Below are 17,273 nucleotides of genomic sequence, written 5' to 3'. Positions count from 1 at the left end.
TTGTGGAATATTGCGATAGTGCATTAGAAGAAGAATCAACATGCATACAAGTAGACAGTCAACAGCAACATGTTCAGTACCTATAATTATATACGATATAAGCTGAAAAATTAAAGAGCCAATGTAGGAAATGTTCAACGCCCATTGAGGATGCACAGCAAATGGTAAGTGCGAGGGTAAGTGGTTTGAATGTTCCTTTTTAACGTACCACCGTACAGCTGTGAGTAGTACACCTATACCTCCGAGTGGAATCGTAAACGCCACCTTAAAATAAGAAATGCCAAATTCATAACACAGCAGCTTCCTAGCTCAAACCAAAAATTGCGCATTTAGGAAAGTGTCAAAAAAATGGTAAGTGTAAGGAAAAAAAACGTTTCCAATGAAAGTTTAGTAGAATAAGGAGTTGACCTTAAGGTGCCTTTAGTGCGGCGGGGATTTGGGTAATTGGTGATTCGATAATTTGAGGGGTGGGGGTGATTTCTGATCAGCTAATTAATAGGGATTTCCCCTCACTCACACTTCAATAACAAAAATCTCCAATTCGTCAAATCACAAATCTCCCTCGCACTAAAGGCACCTTTAAGGGACAACCCGTCCATATGAAGAATATTTTACATAATTTTTTGATATTATACAAGTGCAAGTAAACATCAATAAATCATTCCCTGAAACGTGATGTCTTTTTTAGAAAAACATGCTTGCTTCAAAATTATCGTATATAATCCGGTATTTATTATGGTTCTCGTTGTCTTTGTTCGAACAGCTAACGAAGTTTACCCTTCATTAAATTAATAATTCTAATTAGTACCCGATAGTCGATCATTTCTAATAAAGAAATTCTCTCGTAAATACTCGGGCTCCACGCTTTTTTTACATTTGTTTGTGTTTATTACTAATAATTCATATATTGTCTACAATCAAGCAACGTTGCTCCCGGTAGTACCCGTATCTGAATGGGTAATCACTCGAAATTTCGCACTTCAATAAAAAAATGTGTGTTATTATTCGAAAAAACAGCTGTGTGACGCCACGGCGCTAAAAACTCATACATTAAACAACGTTTTTGACAGTTTTACATCCTTTATGCCAAAATGTTATATTATATTTCTGTTTTTTAACATTTTTGTGTAATAACCCTAGCATAATTTTTGAAGATTGTAAATCTTGTGTTGCTATTTGAAAAAAAATCAGGCCCGTTATTTTTCGTTTCCGTATGTCTACCAGGTATACATGCAGAGGGAAAAAATGTTATCCTTTAAAAGTTGCTTAAAATGCATTTGATGAAATTTTAATATGCCTAAAAATGGCAATAGCGACCTAGCTCGAGCTAGGAAACTAAAAATATTGGTGCTACGTATCTCTTATTCTACTCACAATTCGGTTCAGGATCTTTTGACTCTTTGCAATGTCCGCGTTCACTTTTAATTTCGGTTTTACCCGTGGAACATCAATGTTTTCCATGGTGTAAAGAAGATTGCCCAGCTTGAGGACGTGGAACTTCATGCATATACTTCGGACGATTGCTGAAAGGGATTGTGAAATATGAAAACCTTGTGCACTTCATACCACAAATAAAAGCGAACATATACATCACTTCATCATAACTCGCGTCACCCTTGGCGTTGAAGTTCACCAAGTACGTAATCCAATCTGGTAGTGCTAAGCACAGATATAGCAAAGGCACGAGAGACGATATTATTAAAGCCATTTTTTTCTTAAGGTTATAGCTTCTTGCCAGAACACATCCTACAGAACACAGGCATTTTGTGATTAGCCCAAAAAAAGGTTGCTCTGGGGATCGGTTCATTGCAGAAAAGCGCCAAGACTGTCGGCGTGCGCCCTTTTAAAGCAAACTGCTACCTCCTCCACGCGTTCTCAAGAAGTGGTGGGGATGTCTAAGCGATTAGGCGACCTAATTTCTAAGTAATTCAATTTTCATATGCCATCTATTTATCTATGCGTGGAAATGGCATTTTTATTAGAAATTCGAACGAAACCAAATCAAAGTTTCATATCCTAACATTAAAGTAACGACTGAATTTAAACACATACATTTGTGATATTGGAATTTATTATTATTTTAAACAAGTATGGTGAGTTAGTTGTTTGTTCAGTTTAATTAATTATTTTTTAGTCGACCTTTCATCGTTAATAAAAAGGATTAAAACACACTTTTTTAATAATCATTTACCAAAGATTATAATCGACTCGAAGTTATCATGACAATGCGGTTAGCTCTAACCGATTCTATGGACGTACTACCGGGGGGTCTGGGAGATATGGAATACCTCATGGCAAAGGAAGATTCGACTGTCGTCTACAGAAAATTAAGATTAGGTCTCTACACTATTTGAAAAGGGCCGCACCTCTACCTTGGAGTCTGGAGCGAACGGCACACCCTTCAGGAGAGATTCGATTGTCGTTAATAGAGAGTCGTCACTAGGGCCCGTGTGACGCAGTTCAGTGGAAGCTGGACCGCGGTGCTAAGACCCTGGTTCAGACATGGACAGTTGCAAATGTATAGTGGGTTGGAGCCTTGGCTGAAACTCCGCCCCCTCAAATATAAAGACAAAAAATTAAATTAAAAAAATAAAAATAAATAGTCGGGGGGGGGGGGGGATATTTTTGAGGGGAACTATGGAATGTCGATAGAAAAGAAATAACACTTTTATTCCGTTCATGGCCATCTAGATTAAGAAAATATTGTTTCATTAAACCGAAAACTACATATCGGGTGCAGATTGTAGTGTGAGGGTGGGGGGGGGGGGGGATTTGTAAATGTGATTATTATTAAAATCTGTAATTTCATTAATTTCTGAGTAAAAATGAAGAGGGAGAGAAAGCTTGCATTAATATGGAATGCGCTGAAATGGATAAAAAGAGGTTATAAGAGTAAAGGGAAACGCGTCACCATTGGCACGACATGCCCATAAAGATAGTTCCATTTCGACATATCTTTACTGATGGCATTAATATTTTTGCAGTTTTTCAAAAAGGGTAACAAGTTTGTTTAGATGGGAGAAAAGGCCTACGAAGAAGGCGTTTAGAAATCTCCGAAAATTTTTTTGGTTATTGGAATATTTTGAAAAAATCGGAATTTTCACCAAGTATTTATTTCTGGCTTAAGGTGGTTCTGTTAATTTTCCGACGCTTCGCCTACAACTTTATTTTTAAAATACGGCCCTGATATTGCGGTGTCATATCACAAAGCCCTTTTTATTCTGAATTTAATTGTCTCGCACTTTTTCTACGACCTCTCTGAAAATGAGGTCGTAAAATATAATTTAGAGGCATGATATTGTGCCCATTACTAAAGTATTTAAACAATGCTATGGCAGACATGTTTATATCGTTAAAAAAGTCATACTTTGATGCGATAAAAAAACTTTGTAGTTCCATTAAAAAAATCAAGTTACCTTAGATTGAAATTTTGAAAATTGACGGAGTGATTTCTTTTAACACAAAAGAACTTTAGCTTTAGCCTTTCGGCGTATGTTAGTACAGTTCATGATTAGTAATACTGCCATCTCAGTTTTATGATATTTTCACTTGACAGCTCCTTTTTTAAAAAAACGACGACTCATATGGTGTACTACACAAAGTCACACTAAAATTGACCAAGAAATCGAAATATGTAGTAATATACAGGGGGTTCCATTTAAAAAATGCCAACTGTGATATAAATCTCCCTGTATAACAAATGCAATATTTTTAGGTTGTAGCATTAAGGACATGGTAATGATTTCAGCGCCTTCAACATGCCCCGATAATGAATTTTAAATATGGGCGTTAATAAACCCACAATCTTTCACACACGCACTAATGGCCCCACCCTGTTTCCGATTTCCCGATGCTTCTCATTCCTATCTTTAGTCCATGGGCCAGTCGACATGACGGTATAATTTGGGGGTACCAATTTTCCTTTTTGCAGTGGTTATACAGGTTTATTAGGATGCCAAAAAATCATGATTGCCATCTCAAAGCGGTAGCTAATAGAAATGGCGGCCAATCAAAGATGGCGGATGTAGAGTTTTATAAAGTAAACTATATCTCTGGAATTATTGATCCAATTTCATTAATCTTTTTTTTTAATGAAAGCTCTTTATATGTGCTATAAATATTGTTATTAGTACTTTTTCGATAAAATCAACTGTTAATAAGTAATTTAAAAACATGTTTTTTTTAAAATTGTTTCCCGAATGCTCTTTACTGCCTGTATTAATACACAATGAATGGTAAAATTATGCGCATATTATGCAGAATATTAGTGAAAAATATGCAAACAGTTTTGATATATATGCACACGTATACAAAATTATATATGTTGAATAATTTCTAATAAAAAAGGAATTACGATAAACACTAGCAATAAGATGTTTCTCTAAGTTTTCTGCACGAAATGATTGTCTCCTGTCGCTAAGAATTAATTTATAAGCACTAAGCAGAGAAACTATACACTACATCAACTAAAGTAATATGTGCATTAGAAAAGGACAAACTATTCGGAGCAATTTCCAAACCTTCCACAATATCATCCATCATCACCGTAGAGAAAGAGAAAGATAAAATAGTTTGGAAATGATAAAATTAAACATCAATTAAATCAATAAATGTTCCTTTCGGCTTTTGCAGTATGTTTCATTATCGCGTCCGTTATAAAAATCCGAAAAAATGTATTAAAAATTGAAATTAAAATCGATTAAATCTAACAAAAATTTAAATACATCTTAAAATATGCAATTCTATCACGTAAATGCAAAGGATATCAAAATATGCAAGATACGCAAAAATAAATTCGGTTTAATAAATATTGCAAACCGAAGATACACAAAATCTCATAAGCCAACCAAAAGTAAACGATTATTCACAGCTTTAGCTGATCAAACAATTGAATTAAAATTAAAATAATTACTAAATACAAAAATCATTGTAGTTACGTCTATAGATATATTGTAGCCATGATCAAATAACAAATGATGATGAAATTGGTATGTGCGGATTATGTTTCTAAACCTTCACTTCTCTACTTTAATTGAACTTGTATCTCAATTTGGACGACACTGGGTTCGTTGTAATTACAGATGTGAAAAAACTCCCTTTAACGAGTACTGGGAAAACCTTAAAGAAAGGCTTCAGATAAGCGACGCCTGTTCGATAAACACAGCACTTTCACTAACTTCCTCGTAAAACGTGACACACGTTTCCGCTTAACGGTAAACAAGAACTTTACAACTGACAAGACTGACTGTCTTGCAATAAATACGATCAAATACGGCTTGTAGCCATAACGTCAGCAATGAGTTTGTTAATATTGATGGAAAGGTGTATACTGTGCCGATAATTTGACATAAGTAGATTATATAAAACAAAAAATACTTTGGAAAATTGTACGTCAAAATCAAAGAGATGCTATTCCGGTAGCAGCAAAAAGATGAAAGATAACCCTAAGTTTGGCTTCCATATCACCTCACGTAGAATTACCAAACTGGCTCTTGACAACTACCATTACGTAATGCTAATAACTTAAAGTGTACAAGCGCATGCAAACTGCCAACTTGTGGATACGTCACTGAAGAAAGGAAGAAGGAGCAGATTTTAGTGTATATGAAACTTTTGAAAGTAACGATGGGGTTAATTTAGTTTTCATTAAATGTTAAGAGTTAAAAAAAATTCCGTTCGTTTACTTCATGCATTAGTTACAAATTGTTGATTTTATCGGAAATGTAGTTATGACAATATTGTAGCACACACAAAAGCTTTCATTTAAGAAAATGATGAAGTCGGACCAATAGTTCTAAAGATAGGTATAGTTAATTTTATAAAACTCAACATCCGCCATCTTGGATTGGCCGCCATTTCTATTAGCTACCACTTTGAGATGGCAATTATCGTTTTTTTACATCCTAATGCATGTGTCTAACCGTGGTAAAAAGGAAAATTGGTACCCCCAAATTATACCATTTCCTTAAATTTAGCCAGTCTACTTGGACACAGTTATAAAATTCCACTTGGATCAAACGAGTAATACCTACGGGTAATACTGAGTACTAGTGAGTATTACCATAGTTTACACTAAGGTATTACACAAGTAATACTGCGCAATGGTGTATGTTACTTGAATATAGTATTGGGTATTACTCGAGTAATACTAAGTAATAATATTAATTAATTACATGAATAATATTGAGTAATAGTGGATAATACTTTGTGGTAATCCAACATTTTGAGTATAGTCCAGTCAAATTACGGTTTGGGCCGGATGTTTCACCATCTGTAAAAAAAATTGAGAACGCTTTGGGAGTCTCTTAGTGTGAAAAACAAAGCATAGTTTTTTTTAAAATTTGTTTATTTAATTAAACAATCACTATAATACCTACGGTGATCGGTTTTGTAATATTGTTTTGTCATCAAAAGCAGTGACCAAATACGGATTTTCAAAAAAGTCGGATGAATTATACTTGTAAAACAGATTGTTAACTTTCGGGCTTCTTTTTTTATATTTTTCCGTAAAACACAATGACATTTGAACATGAACGTTTCGGACCAACTATATCGTATGGAAAATTCGATTCTAAACAAATTCTTTCTCTTCATTTTTAACGAGACAATTGAAGTCAAATGCGAAAAAAACGAGATTTTCCCATTTTAACGCATTTTTGCAAATTTATTTGTAAAAAGGTAGCTTTTAATCTCACGTACCTTCGAAGGGTAGTCAACTTTGGATGCCCAAATGGTATCTTCAGCTGCGAATTTTGTCACGCCGTTTAAAGTTTCTTAATGCTTGAATCGCGGTCTCTTTTTCTCGTGTCGCCAATAAAAGGTCGAGCTATGAGAAGTGCCCCAAAATTGAGTACTATTTTGTGAAAGGTTTTTAGCGAAATTTAGCAAAATGCAAAATACGGGACGTCGAGCGGGATGTAGAAAGTGGGTACCGGCAAAGAGAATGTGGTACTTTTGGTGGTGGAGTCAAAACTGGCTAAAAAGAATACTGATCTGCCACACAAAAATGTCCCTTCGATCTTACACGGAGAATTTGATAATTTTTTCTTCGTTTTTTTTGTTTATAACAATATGTTCCGGGAGTTTCCGGCCAGGGGGGGCTATAATTTTCGGATTCAGCAGATTTTTTTAATCGAAATGCACTTGGTCTCGTTAAGTGAAGTGACAACATCCAGTTTAGACTACTTTTGGAGCTCATTTGACTGGACTAGTAATGGTGTACACGTTTTAAACCAGCGGTTTACTCCTCAGACTCGCATAATGCTTCTTAGAGGTGCCCCTGAATTAGGAAAACCTAATTCGGAATAGTCGGCAGAATGTTAACTGATCTGAACGAAATTCCCATCTTTTCCACAGATGAAAAATTCTTACCTCGGCCCAGATTCGAACACCCGACCTCCCGACTATGCAGACCAACGCTCTACCACTGAACTACACAGTCGATGATTTCTTGGAAGTACAGACAAACAGACCTCCATCAATTGTGAGTTGATTCGGATTCCTGGTGCTTTGTACTTTGCCGACCTCGACGAGGTTCGCAAAAGATGTCAAACAATTGCTCACTTCCAACCTTCAAAACAATTGGCAATTGCATATTACATAATATGATTGTGTAATTAATATAAAACGCTGTGGATTTTAATTATTCCTGAATCTATTTATCTATGGCATCTATGCTGCTTGTTATGTAAGTAAATAGGAAGGCAGTTTGTTATATGCTTTTAGTAAAATAGTACATTGGTACCGTCCTTATTAGAAAACGAAACCAAACTAAATTTTCGTAGTAAAATACTTTGCAATTAAAGTAACGACAGATTTCTTTAACTCGTAGAAATATTTTCAGTTTATAGCATCTGTCGTCGCTGTCTCTATTATATAGCATTACTCCTCCCACAGGTTTCTTTCGCTCATACATTGCTAGATGGCTTCTCACGATTGTATTATATATTCGCTTTTTTTCGTCTCGTTATTTCTTCACTCCACCATATTCCATTTAGTCTCTTTATTGCTCTTCGCACTTGCCTGATTCTCTAGTCTTATTTCTTCATTATCTCTCCCATTTGTAGTAATTTTAATTCCCAGCTACTTCGATTTCTTCACCTCCTTTGAGAACTACGTTGGTTTCCGCTGGGTTTCCAACGCATAGGTGCCTTGTTTTATCCATGCTCATCCGTAAACCGCATTTATCGTACGCCTCTTTTATTTTTCGGGCCCTCTTTTTCTTGTGCTATGATGAGTTATGCAAACTGTAATGTAAATAAGTCCGTGTTATTTAACCGGAGCCCCATTCCCCACAATCTAGTGATTTTATCTGTGCCGTGTTTGATCATCTCTATTATGATTCCTTCTCGTCCACTGGCCTTCCGGTTTTTTAGTTTGTTTCTTGCTGCAGCCCCGATATTTACTTCCATTGGCTCTCCTTCTATTGCAAGGAGTTCCCTATCGATCTTCAGTTGATAGATTATTATAGTGTTTTGTTCTTTCCCTAAAATGATCATGAAGGTGTCGCTTTGATAGAGAACGTACTAGCAAGGGGTCTGGAGAGTATGGAATCTCTCCCCCTTCTCAATAACGAAAAATTCCACTGTCGTCTACCGAAAATTATTATAGAGATTGTAAACTATTTGAAAACGGCCGCACTCACACTGAAAACTCAAAATACCCTTGAGACAGGATTTGAATGTCTTCCACGAAAATCATCAATCTAAACATTTGAGGAGTAAGGGTGTAACAGGTGGTCGCTTTAGACTTTAAAGATTTTTTTCGTTAAATTTACAAATGTACTGGTACTCGAGAAAATAAAGTGTAAGGAACAAGCGTTTGCGCAGATAAGAGTCGAAACGTTACAGTGTCTCCCAGACCTAAAACGTTGCGAAATTCGAACACGTGCTGAAAGTTCCGGATTTATTGGAAAAAGGTGTCTGTTTGCACTGGGATTCGACGAGGTATTTAAGTAAATATCTGGTGGGGGACAGGTATTCTGACTGAATTCTTCAAAGAGAATATATGCCGGTCGGCGGTTGAACGATTTTTAATTTACATATTGTGAACATGAAAGAATTAATAGATCGCACAAACTTCATTATTAACGAGTTCATGATTTTGGACTTTCTGGTCGTCCGTCCGTCTGTTGACAAGATAACTCCCAAACGGTTTCGAATTTTCCACCCAAGAAATAACTGATTAAATGTTCAGTAACCCAGGAGCTCGCTTGCTATATTTGTTACAAGTTTATTAAGTCAACGTTCGTACCGAAAGCCGTATGAGCGGCGTTTGTGAGATTCACTGTACTCACAACCGGAAATAGTGCCAGCATGTTTTCAACAGGTTAGCTTCCAAACAATTCGTTATGAGTTGCCAGCAGAGCTGAATTAATATAACATGCCTGATTATGTCGAAAGAGAAATTCCCTGCGTAAAAGAGACGATCGTGCGGTTACTGTAATAGTTATTTACATAAAAGTCAGGAAAATGACACATTACTATTCAGTAATTCATTTTACTGACGAGTTTTGTATTAAATTTCACCCGAAATCGTATTTTAATATAAAATTTAAATTTCCACATTAGTCTAGGCGATAAAAACATCTAACTGGGCTGGTTTGGCAAAGGGTTTGGGGGGTAGGATTTTTAACATATTGTTTCTGACAGCTAACTGAACGTATTCCACCAATTTTTTCTTTTCCACCTCAAAATGTCCAGTTTGCCAATTTTACAGTCTCTATCGCCTAGACTATATAGAAGTTTTGATTAATGTGCGTTGAATATCCCTGAAAGGAAAACAGTTCAAAACCTCTTACGTTTTCCAGATAAATCTGGTGCCCTCCTAGGGATCCTAGCCTTTTTTGATAACTTGAAACCCTTCTCAAAACTATTTTGCTGGCCCTCCAGAACCTTTCTAAAACCATAGGCGGATTTGGGGGCTACAGAATATCGACAGGTAATGAGTATGCGTTTTGTTCTTTCGCTTAGTGTCATGTGCTCTAAACGTTTCGATAGAGAACGAACCGCGGAGGGGTCTGAGGAGTATGGAATACCACTCTGCAATAAAAGATTCGACTGTTGTCTACTGAACATTATCGTTAGTCTCTAAACTGTTTGAAGAGGGTCGCAGCCCTACGGGGGAGTCTAGAGCGAATGGCATGTTCTTCAGGAGAGATTCGATTCTCGTCTATCGAAACCTATTACCATTTGGGAGAAGGGGCTTTTGGAAGAACGAGGAATATCTGAGGTCTTGGTGATATATTATCTCCCAAAACTTCTACACCGCGCGCTCTAAGAGTGCTTTCCATTTTGGGAGGAGGGGGGGGGGGAGGTCATAGTACTAGAAAATATGAGACAAGAAAAATTGATAAAGGTTCTTCAACAATTGCCATGAAAACAAGGAGAGCTGTAAACGTTTTGGATGATATCAAGGAGGGCTCGGGGGGAGGAGGGGTATGCACTACCTCACAAGAGATTGTAAAACAGTGGCACCTCAGTGATATCGGACCATTTTGTTTGTTTTTTTCAAAAACGCGCTAAAAATTTTGAATTCTAATAATCAAAACTTTTCGAGAATTTTAGATGTGTTTAGGTGGAAGTATGTGCGATAGCCAATATTTAATCACTGCGATATCGCGCTTTGCATAACCGCAAGTAGGTAAGCATTCAAAATTATTAATTGGCATTAAACTTTTGTTATAAGGTATCAGTACTCGACTAAATGTTAGTAAAAAAAAACAGAAGATTGGTTGTAAGTTTTGTATTTTTGAAAAATACCAGGGACTAAAGACCTAAAACCAGTCCTACTTTGAGCTGAGCTGAGTAGTTTTCTGGTTCAAAACAGAGTCACTTACTGTCTGTTATTTTGGTGCATGGTGCAAGCAATTCAATTGCAGCGATTTGTTATAGACAACATTTTTTTAACATTAAACTGAACGAACCATGCTGAGTGGTTAATATTGTACCTACATTAAGTGATAAACCCGATCGTTAATACCAAGACCAGTCGATTGTTTTTACTTTTTAGTATCTCGTTTACTCCTAGTTTCATTTTTATTGCAATTTAAATTACTTATTTTAAGATAAAACTGCGAAGGAATATTCGCATCCAAAACTTCAAATTCGTCCGTCTTTAAACAATCTCACAGGAAAGGCGAAAGTCGGTAATAACAGAAATATCTAAGCAAAACTCTCATCAGGAGGCTTTTTACGTGCTCTTTAGAAAGTCCCTTCTGACAGTAGCACCTGAACGTCATGTGAAATCGCTGAAGTTTTTCTGAAAGCTATAAAATAAATATATCTTTCATGGACAAATCGATCTCATCGGCAGTGGTACTCTAAGCTTAATGCAGCTGAGCCAAGTAACATTGGAAAAAAATATAAATATTAAAACGACTTAATTTGTAATAAATTAAACAAATATAGCAAACGAGCTCTTGGGTATGACTATAGCTTGCCATTGCGTGTTATATGGCTAAAGCTACGCTTATTTTGAAATTAATGCAATTCGGTTCATATCCTTCATACCTTATTTTTTGGTCTACATTACCAAATCACGATCGACAAATTTGATAAAAGATCCACCTGCAAAATTTGATCGTAATTTGTTTTCGAGATACTATTCTAACGGACAGACAAACACCGCAAAATTATGAATTCACTAGGAGCTCGTTAATAATTCACACTCAAACGTTCTTACATTTTTGAATTTCCGTGTTTATATACGGAATTACTGTCGTTTGAGTATTATCCGAGGTATTATCTCTATAAAAACAAATATGGTTGACTTGGTTCTTTTTCGAATATCATCGGAACTGATCGGAATGCGGGAGGTAAAGACAGTTCCCAAATTTCTGCCGCCGAAGTTCATCAAAACTGTTCAACACCACATCAGGTACACTCTTGACTGTTCGAACATTTAGGAACGTGAACTTTATTAAATAAAATTCAATAAATGTATTTACCCATCAAAAGGAAATGTACACATATACAATACTGATATTTATTGAGTGTAGTGCAATTGGTGCTGCTTAATGACCAAAATATAAAATTGGTCAGTATAAACGCATTGAATATTACTGTTCTGCTTTCAGATGAAGTAACAACATCAAAAACGAGTAAATTACTCTTATAATCTGCAAAGAAAATATTTGTGTATAAAAAATATTTCTGGAATTCACTTACAGTAATAATAGCAGCATGCGAAATTGCGACAAACTTTCCAATTGTTACACGAACTGGCCTATTTTGAGACTGGCTCATAATAATTATCAGCGCGTTGTGTATACGAATATCAATACCAGGATGATACGATTGAAAACAGGCGTCCGATATATTCCAAGATTCATCGATTAACTTCTGGAGTAGGCAACATTGCAAGAAAAATAAATCGAAAGTTGCACTGAGGTACAGGAACATATTCCAAAAGGTAGCGCCGAATAACGGAGTCTGAAAATGGTTAGATTTTATGCCAATTATGCAATTTTGAGTTACTACATTAGTAATACGAAAAATTGAAAAGCAAGTCACTAGGCTGTTCATTGTGAAACTAACTAGAAGGACGTTGTGGAAAATGTCCTCAATTTCCTTAGCAACTTCCGTAATTTTTACGTGATATTCAATCGCTTCTTTTAGGTTCCTGAGGAAGTACTCCCAAGGAACGTCTTTGTAGTGTACGGAATTAGCATCCAAATGTTCAACCTGTATGTACATATACCTATACATGAGAATGGATTTTACACCACGATCCATCACTCACATCAGAAAAATCTTCAATACTGTTCCTCGTAAGATTATAAAAATATTGTGGAATATTGCGATAGTGCGTTAGAAGAAGAATCAACATGCATACAAGCAGACAGTCAACAGTAATATTTTCAGTACCTACAGTTGTAAATGACACAACTTGATAAATTAGAGACCCAATGTAGGTAATGTTTAACGCCCATTGAGGATGCATACCAAATGGTAAATGGTTCGAATGTTCCTTTTCAAAGAACCATCGTATAGTTGCCAATATTACAGCCACAGTCGGAAGTGAAAAAGTCAACGCCACCTTAAAAAAATATTGTTGGCCCGTATCTCTTATTCTACTCACAATTCGGTTTAGTATCTTTCGACTCTTCGCAATTTCCGCGTTCACATTTAATTTCGGTTTTGCCCGTGGAACATCTATGTTTTCCATGATGTGAAGAAGATTGCCCAGCTTGAGCACGTTTAACCTTAGTATTACTCCTCGGACAGTTGCTAAAAAGGGTTGTGAAATATATGATGAAACTTTGCAATGAACACATACCACAAATAAAAGCGATCATATACATCACATCATCCGAATACGCGTCACTCTCGGTGTCGACGTTCACCAAGTAATCAATCCAATCTGGTAGAGCTAAGCAAAGATATAGCAAAGGCACGAGAGACGATATTAATAAAGCTATTTTTTGTTTAAGGTTATAGCTTCTTGCCAGAACACACCCTAGAGAATACAGGCATTTTGTTATTAGCCCAAAAAAAGGTTGCTCTGTGGATCCGTTCATTGCAGAAAAGCGCCAAGAGTGTTGATGTGCCCACTTTTAAAGCAAACTGCTAGTTCCCCACCCATCTTCGAGAAGTGGTGGGGATGTCTGTTACCGAAGTGGGCCACGTAATTCAATTTGTAATTATAACGGCTTCTCTGCGGATTGTTCCATTTAAGAAAAGCGCCGAGAGTGCAGATGCACCCCCACTCTATTTGCAGAAGTGGTGGGAATATCTATCTCGATAATAACGGAAATGCTGCACGTTTCCAGTAGCACAGATTTATTATTCCACTTAATTATACCATTTGTAATAACCCCTTGTACGTTTAAATTATTCCAGGATCTAATTATCTATGAGAAATTGTTGCTTGTTATGTGAATTGATTTAATTAATTCGCTCTGATTGTATACGATCGGAGTTGTAATTTAAAAATTGCTAGATTTGAAGATTCTTAGTATATTACTCGATCTCTTTTCATCTCATTCTCATTTAGTTACTCCTATGTGCATTTATTACTATTTCATATTTTCCTTTTTATTATATTACTCAGTTATAAGCATTACTTGATTATGTTAATTCTAATTGTATTCAGGGAGTCGGTGGAAGATCAGAACCTGCCTGTGCAGCAACTGAACCGATAACCCCTGTGGTTTCCATTTCTTTAATTTGGTGGAAATAAACACATTATTATTATTATTATTAAGATGGAGATTTTTTAATCTTTATTCGTGTTTATGCGCAATGGCACTTACAATTGTCAAATTAATTAAACTATATAGCAGACTACATCACACGTATGGACAAATACCACAACTTGGGTCTACGCTACCACATGTCTCTAAAACCTTCAGCTACCCATTTCACAAGTAGGTATTTCATAATTATTGATTTTGTTTTTTGTTAACCTTTTTAATAATTTATTTATTTTTCGTTGCCTACGTTCGTCTCAGTACAGTCAAGTCTCTGGAGTCCAAATACATCCGTCGCTGAAGCACAGTTGCCCCAAATTAGTATACCATACTGCATTATTGAGTGTACTAAAGCATATAATAGGCTGCTAGTGTCCTACTAAAGTTTGTTTTGATACACTGTTACTAACACGCCGTAGTGCATAAATATTACCGCTTATTTTTTTGCAAATATAGCTGGCGCCCATTGAAAAGTTTAAAGATCCGTCAACATGCACCCCTAGAAAGTTTACCGACTGGGAATTTTCATAAGTATCCCTTTTTAACGTTTGGGGCAGCTTCTCAGTTTTATTTGTGAATAATTCAGTTTTGCACTATTCAGAAGATTCATTTATCTTTTAGAATTAGAGTTTCTTCTTAAGTACTGCCTTGTATAGCAAAATAAAATATATGAGTAATAATAGAGGACCTAAAATTGATCCCTGAGAAATGCCTCTCTTTGTCAGAGACCACTCGATCGCACATAACATGCAGAAATCTGCCAGATAGGTACGAATTAATTCATTTTAGGCTATTATTTATTATTATTATTATTATTATCATGCGTGCAACGTTAAAACCCTGAGGCGTCCACATGGAATCATTTAAAATGTAATTTACGACGGTCCAAATACATTTTATTCGCATTTTGTTTAATCTGAACGTTTTCGTAAATTAAAATTCAAAATTATGAAGTGCCCATACTAAAGTGGATGCCATGGTAATCGCGTTTGTTAATATTGAAGTTCGCCGTGGATAAATAATAAATGTTAACATAAAACAGTGAATGAATAATTGTTTACTTATAGCAGATGTTAAATTGGCAAGGTCTTTAACAGCAAGGGTAGATATAGAAAAATAAATGATTGCGCATTATAATACATCTGTCATTCTTATTACAAATAAGACGCGGATCAAAAAAACAGAAAACAGCATTATTTCCGAGATTGTTTCCATCGAAACAACGGGAGGTCTAAACTTGCTAAAATTAAAACCCTAAAAGAAATTGACTTTTCGAAGTGAAAATACTGAGTGATCAATTTGCTGCCTCCCCCTAGGCTTTAGCCATCTTAGCCTGTGTGTGTGTAAATCCACTCATGTTTGTTGCGTTTTGATGGGTAACTCGCGGATCTAATTTCACAATCTCATATTTTGTACTCAAGAAACCTGTCGCAATTCGAGGAAACTGCTTTCAATTAAAGAAGATCAATTGCGATACCATCAAAATAATTTAAATAAATAAAATTACATACCCAAGAATCGACCTCGAATTCGACGCACGGTTTATACATCGGCGAACGTACCTGAAATCAAATTTAGACAGTTAGACAAAAATACTTCTGTTCAATATCAATTAAGATGTTTGAAATTGTAACAATTTACATTATCGCATCTAAATTTAAGGATAAAGATAATAAATAGTACTCGGATGAAGTAGACAAATTGAATTAGTTTATACAGGCGTTTTATTGAATTAACCACATATGAACCGTCAGAATAGATGCACTATCTTCCAAGTGAAATATCGCCATAGGTGTCACCGCACTTAGTATGTCTATAGCAATTTAGCGATTTAAAGAAAACAAAAAATTTCAAAAAACACGTCCACTTTAGATAGGTAGGGAAATGTTAACGGATGGTTTACCTTGGTTTTAGAATTTACAAATTCAGTTTCTTCCGCCAGTTTTCGTTCTTCTCCACGCTAAGCGTTGTAACCTATCGAACAAATTTCCTGAAATATGGAATGTCTGATAGGTACACACGCACTATTAGAGCGTTGTGCGCAGGTGCACCATCCTGTTGAAACCAAAAATTAAACGGAAATCCTCATGATAGATATCCTTATCTTGGACACAGTGTATACGCCCTTTACAGACGGTTTTTCCTTTTCCTCCGAACGCTTAAAATTGTTGAATACGGATTCCTATTATTTTTTACTAATTTTTGAATTTAAATAACAGGGTAACTCTTGCAATGACAAAAGCAAGTCGCTGAATGAAAATGTCATTTTCTTAAATCTCCCTTAAGCGTTTCCATTAATTAACAATGCCATTACACAAAACTAAGGATCGTGGTGTCTATTAAACTAACAATATATTTTTCGGCTTAAAAATCATCATTTTTCCGAGGTGCGTAATGCACATCAGGGTTAAAAGCCAACGCGCCCATAAAACATGCCATAAAATCGTTAAAGCCGCCATAAAAGGTGTAACGTAATAATTACAAACGAAATTATTCATAAATGAAATTTCGAATTTTATTAATTGTGGGAATTTCACAGACCAATCGTTCAATTTTCAATTATTCATCCGTTAGCGACTGCTTTGACAATTACGTGAAATAAATGCAACTATTTCCATTTGTGCAAAGGGCGAATAACGAGCTAAATACGGAAGGATTTTATTTCCAATAGTTCATGAAGAAGAAAAAAAATTAAAAGTCAAGTACTGTTATTTACAGTCACGATCACGTTCTCTCCGGACATTTTGTTGCGGTGATTTGATTGTTTTCTAAATTAGCATTAAGTGGAAAATGTAATTGTAAACTTACTTGCGTTAAGATGAACTCATTTTGTTACATTATTAGCAATACGATTATTTACACAGATTTCGAAATTGTCCGTGGAAAATATGCTGAACGAGGGGAGAATCACTGAAAAGATTATGTAGACTAAAAACACACTGAAAATACCCATTTTCTTGAAACACCATTCGAAATACCCAAAATAACATAGGGATTTACATGTGTTGTTTTTTCTACTTTCAAATGACAAAAGCTCTTCTGAAGAGCGCCTAATTTTATGCAACCAACTTTTTAAAACAAA

The 17,273-nt window shown here is 35.7% G+C and overlaps 3 protein-coding genes across 8 annotated transcripts in view; all 3 read right to left on the bottom strand.

Moving 5' to 3' along the window:
- The window catches only part of LOC116176544 (Ca(2+)/calmodulin-responsive adenylate cyclase), a 151,405-nt gene that overhangs the window by 75,290 nt on the left and 58,842 nt on the right, over window positions 1-17,273 (bottom strand). The gene's annotated exons all lie outside the window — the stretch shown is intronic.
- LOC116176243 lies at window positions 36-1,796 on the bottom strand. Its single transcript, XM_031494727.1, has 4 exons — window positions 1,567-1,796; window positions 1,375-1,523; window positions 157-264; window positions 36-80 (listed from the first exon to the last, which is right to left on the bottom strand). Exons 1-4 carry the CDS (start codon window positions 1,706-1,708, stop codon window positions 36-38), a joined length of 444 nt encoding a protein of 147 aa, XP_031350587.1. The 5' UTR covers window positions 1,709-1,796.
- On the bottom strand, window positions 9,537-15,687 carry LOC116176545 (odorant receptor 85c-like). 4 transcript variants are annotated; one of them, XM_031495156.1, is made up of 5 exons: window positions 13,279-15,687; window positions 13,081-13,229; window positions 12,742-13,038; window positions 12,480-12,683; window positions 9,537-12,431 (listed from the first exon to the last, which is right to left on the bottom strand). In XM_031495156.1, exons 1-5 carry the CDS (start codon window positions 13,517-13,519, stop codon window positions 11,931-11,933), a joined length of 1,392 nt encoding a protein of 463 aa, XP_031351016.1. In that variant the 5' UTR covers window positions 13,520-15,687; the 3' UTR covers window positions 9,537-11,930. The 4 variants fall into 4 exon arrangements, with proteins under 4 accessions (XP_031351016.1, XP_031351015.1, XP_031351017.1 ...); XM_031495158.1 differs by having other exon boundaries at window positions 11,959-12,118; window positions 12,168-12,431; window positions 12,742-13,229; XM_031495155.1 differs by having other exon boundaries at window positions 12,742-13,229.

This window comes from Photinus pyralis, unplaced genomic scaffold (assembly GCF_008802855.1).
Source record: "Photinus pyralis isolate 1611_PpyrPB1 unplaced genomic scaffold, Ppyr1.3 Ppyr1.4_LG7, whole genome shotgun sequence".
NCBI lineage: Eukaryota > Metazoa > Arthropoda > Insecta > Coleoptera > Lampyridae > Photinus > Photinus pyralis.
Note: the sequence above shows the minus strand (reverse complement) of the source record. Positions and strands in the feature narration are given on the sequence as shown.

Bases quoted from the DNA above. Each gene is read 5' to 3' on its own strand.
- LOC116176243 (XM_031494727.1), bottom strand. From the start codon at position 1,708: ATGGCTTTAATAATATCGTCTCTCGTGCCTTTGCTATATCTGTGCTTA. The intron at 1,524-1,566 runs GTATGAAGTGCA...AATCCCTTTCAG, and splicing joins TATGTTCGCTTTTATTTGTG to CAATCGTCCGAAGTATATGC. The intron at 81-156 runs GTGCATCCTCAA...ATATAATTATAG, and splicing joins CCTCGCACTTACCATTTGCT to GTACTGAACATGTTGCTGTT.
- LOC116176545 (XM_031495155.1), bottom strand. From the start codon at position 13,519: ATGAACGGATCCACAGAGCAACCTTTTTTTGGGCTAATAACAAAATGC. The intron at 13,230-13,278 runs GTATGTGTTCAT...AACCCTTTTTAG, and splicing joins TATGATCGCTTTTATTTGTG to CAACTGTCCGAGGAGTAATA. The intron at 12,432-12,479 runs GTAGTAACTCAA...AACCATTTTCAG, and splicing joins CAATTTTTCGTATTACTAAT to ACTCCGTTATTCGGCGCTAC.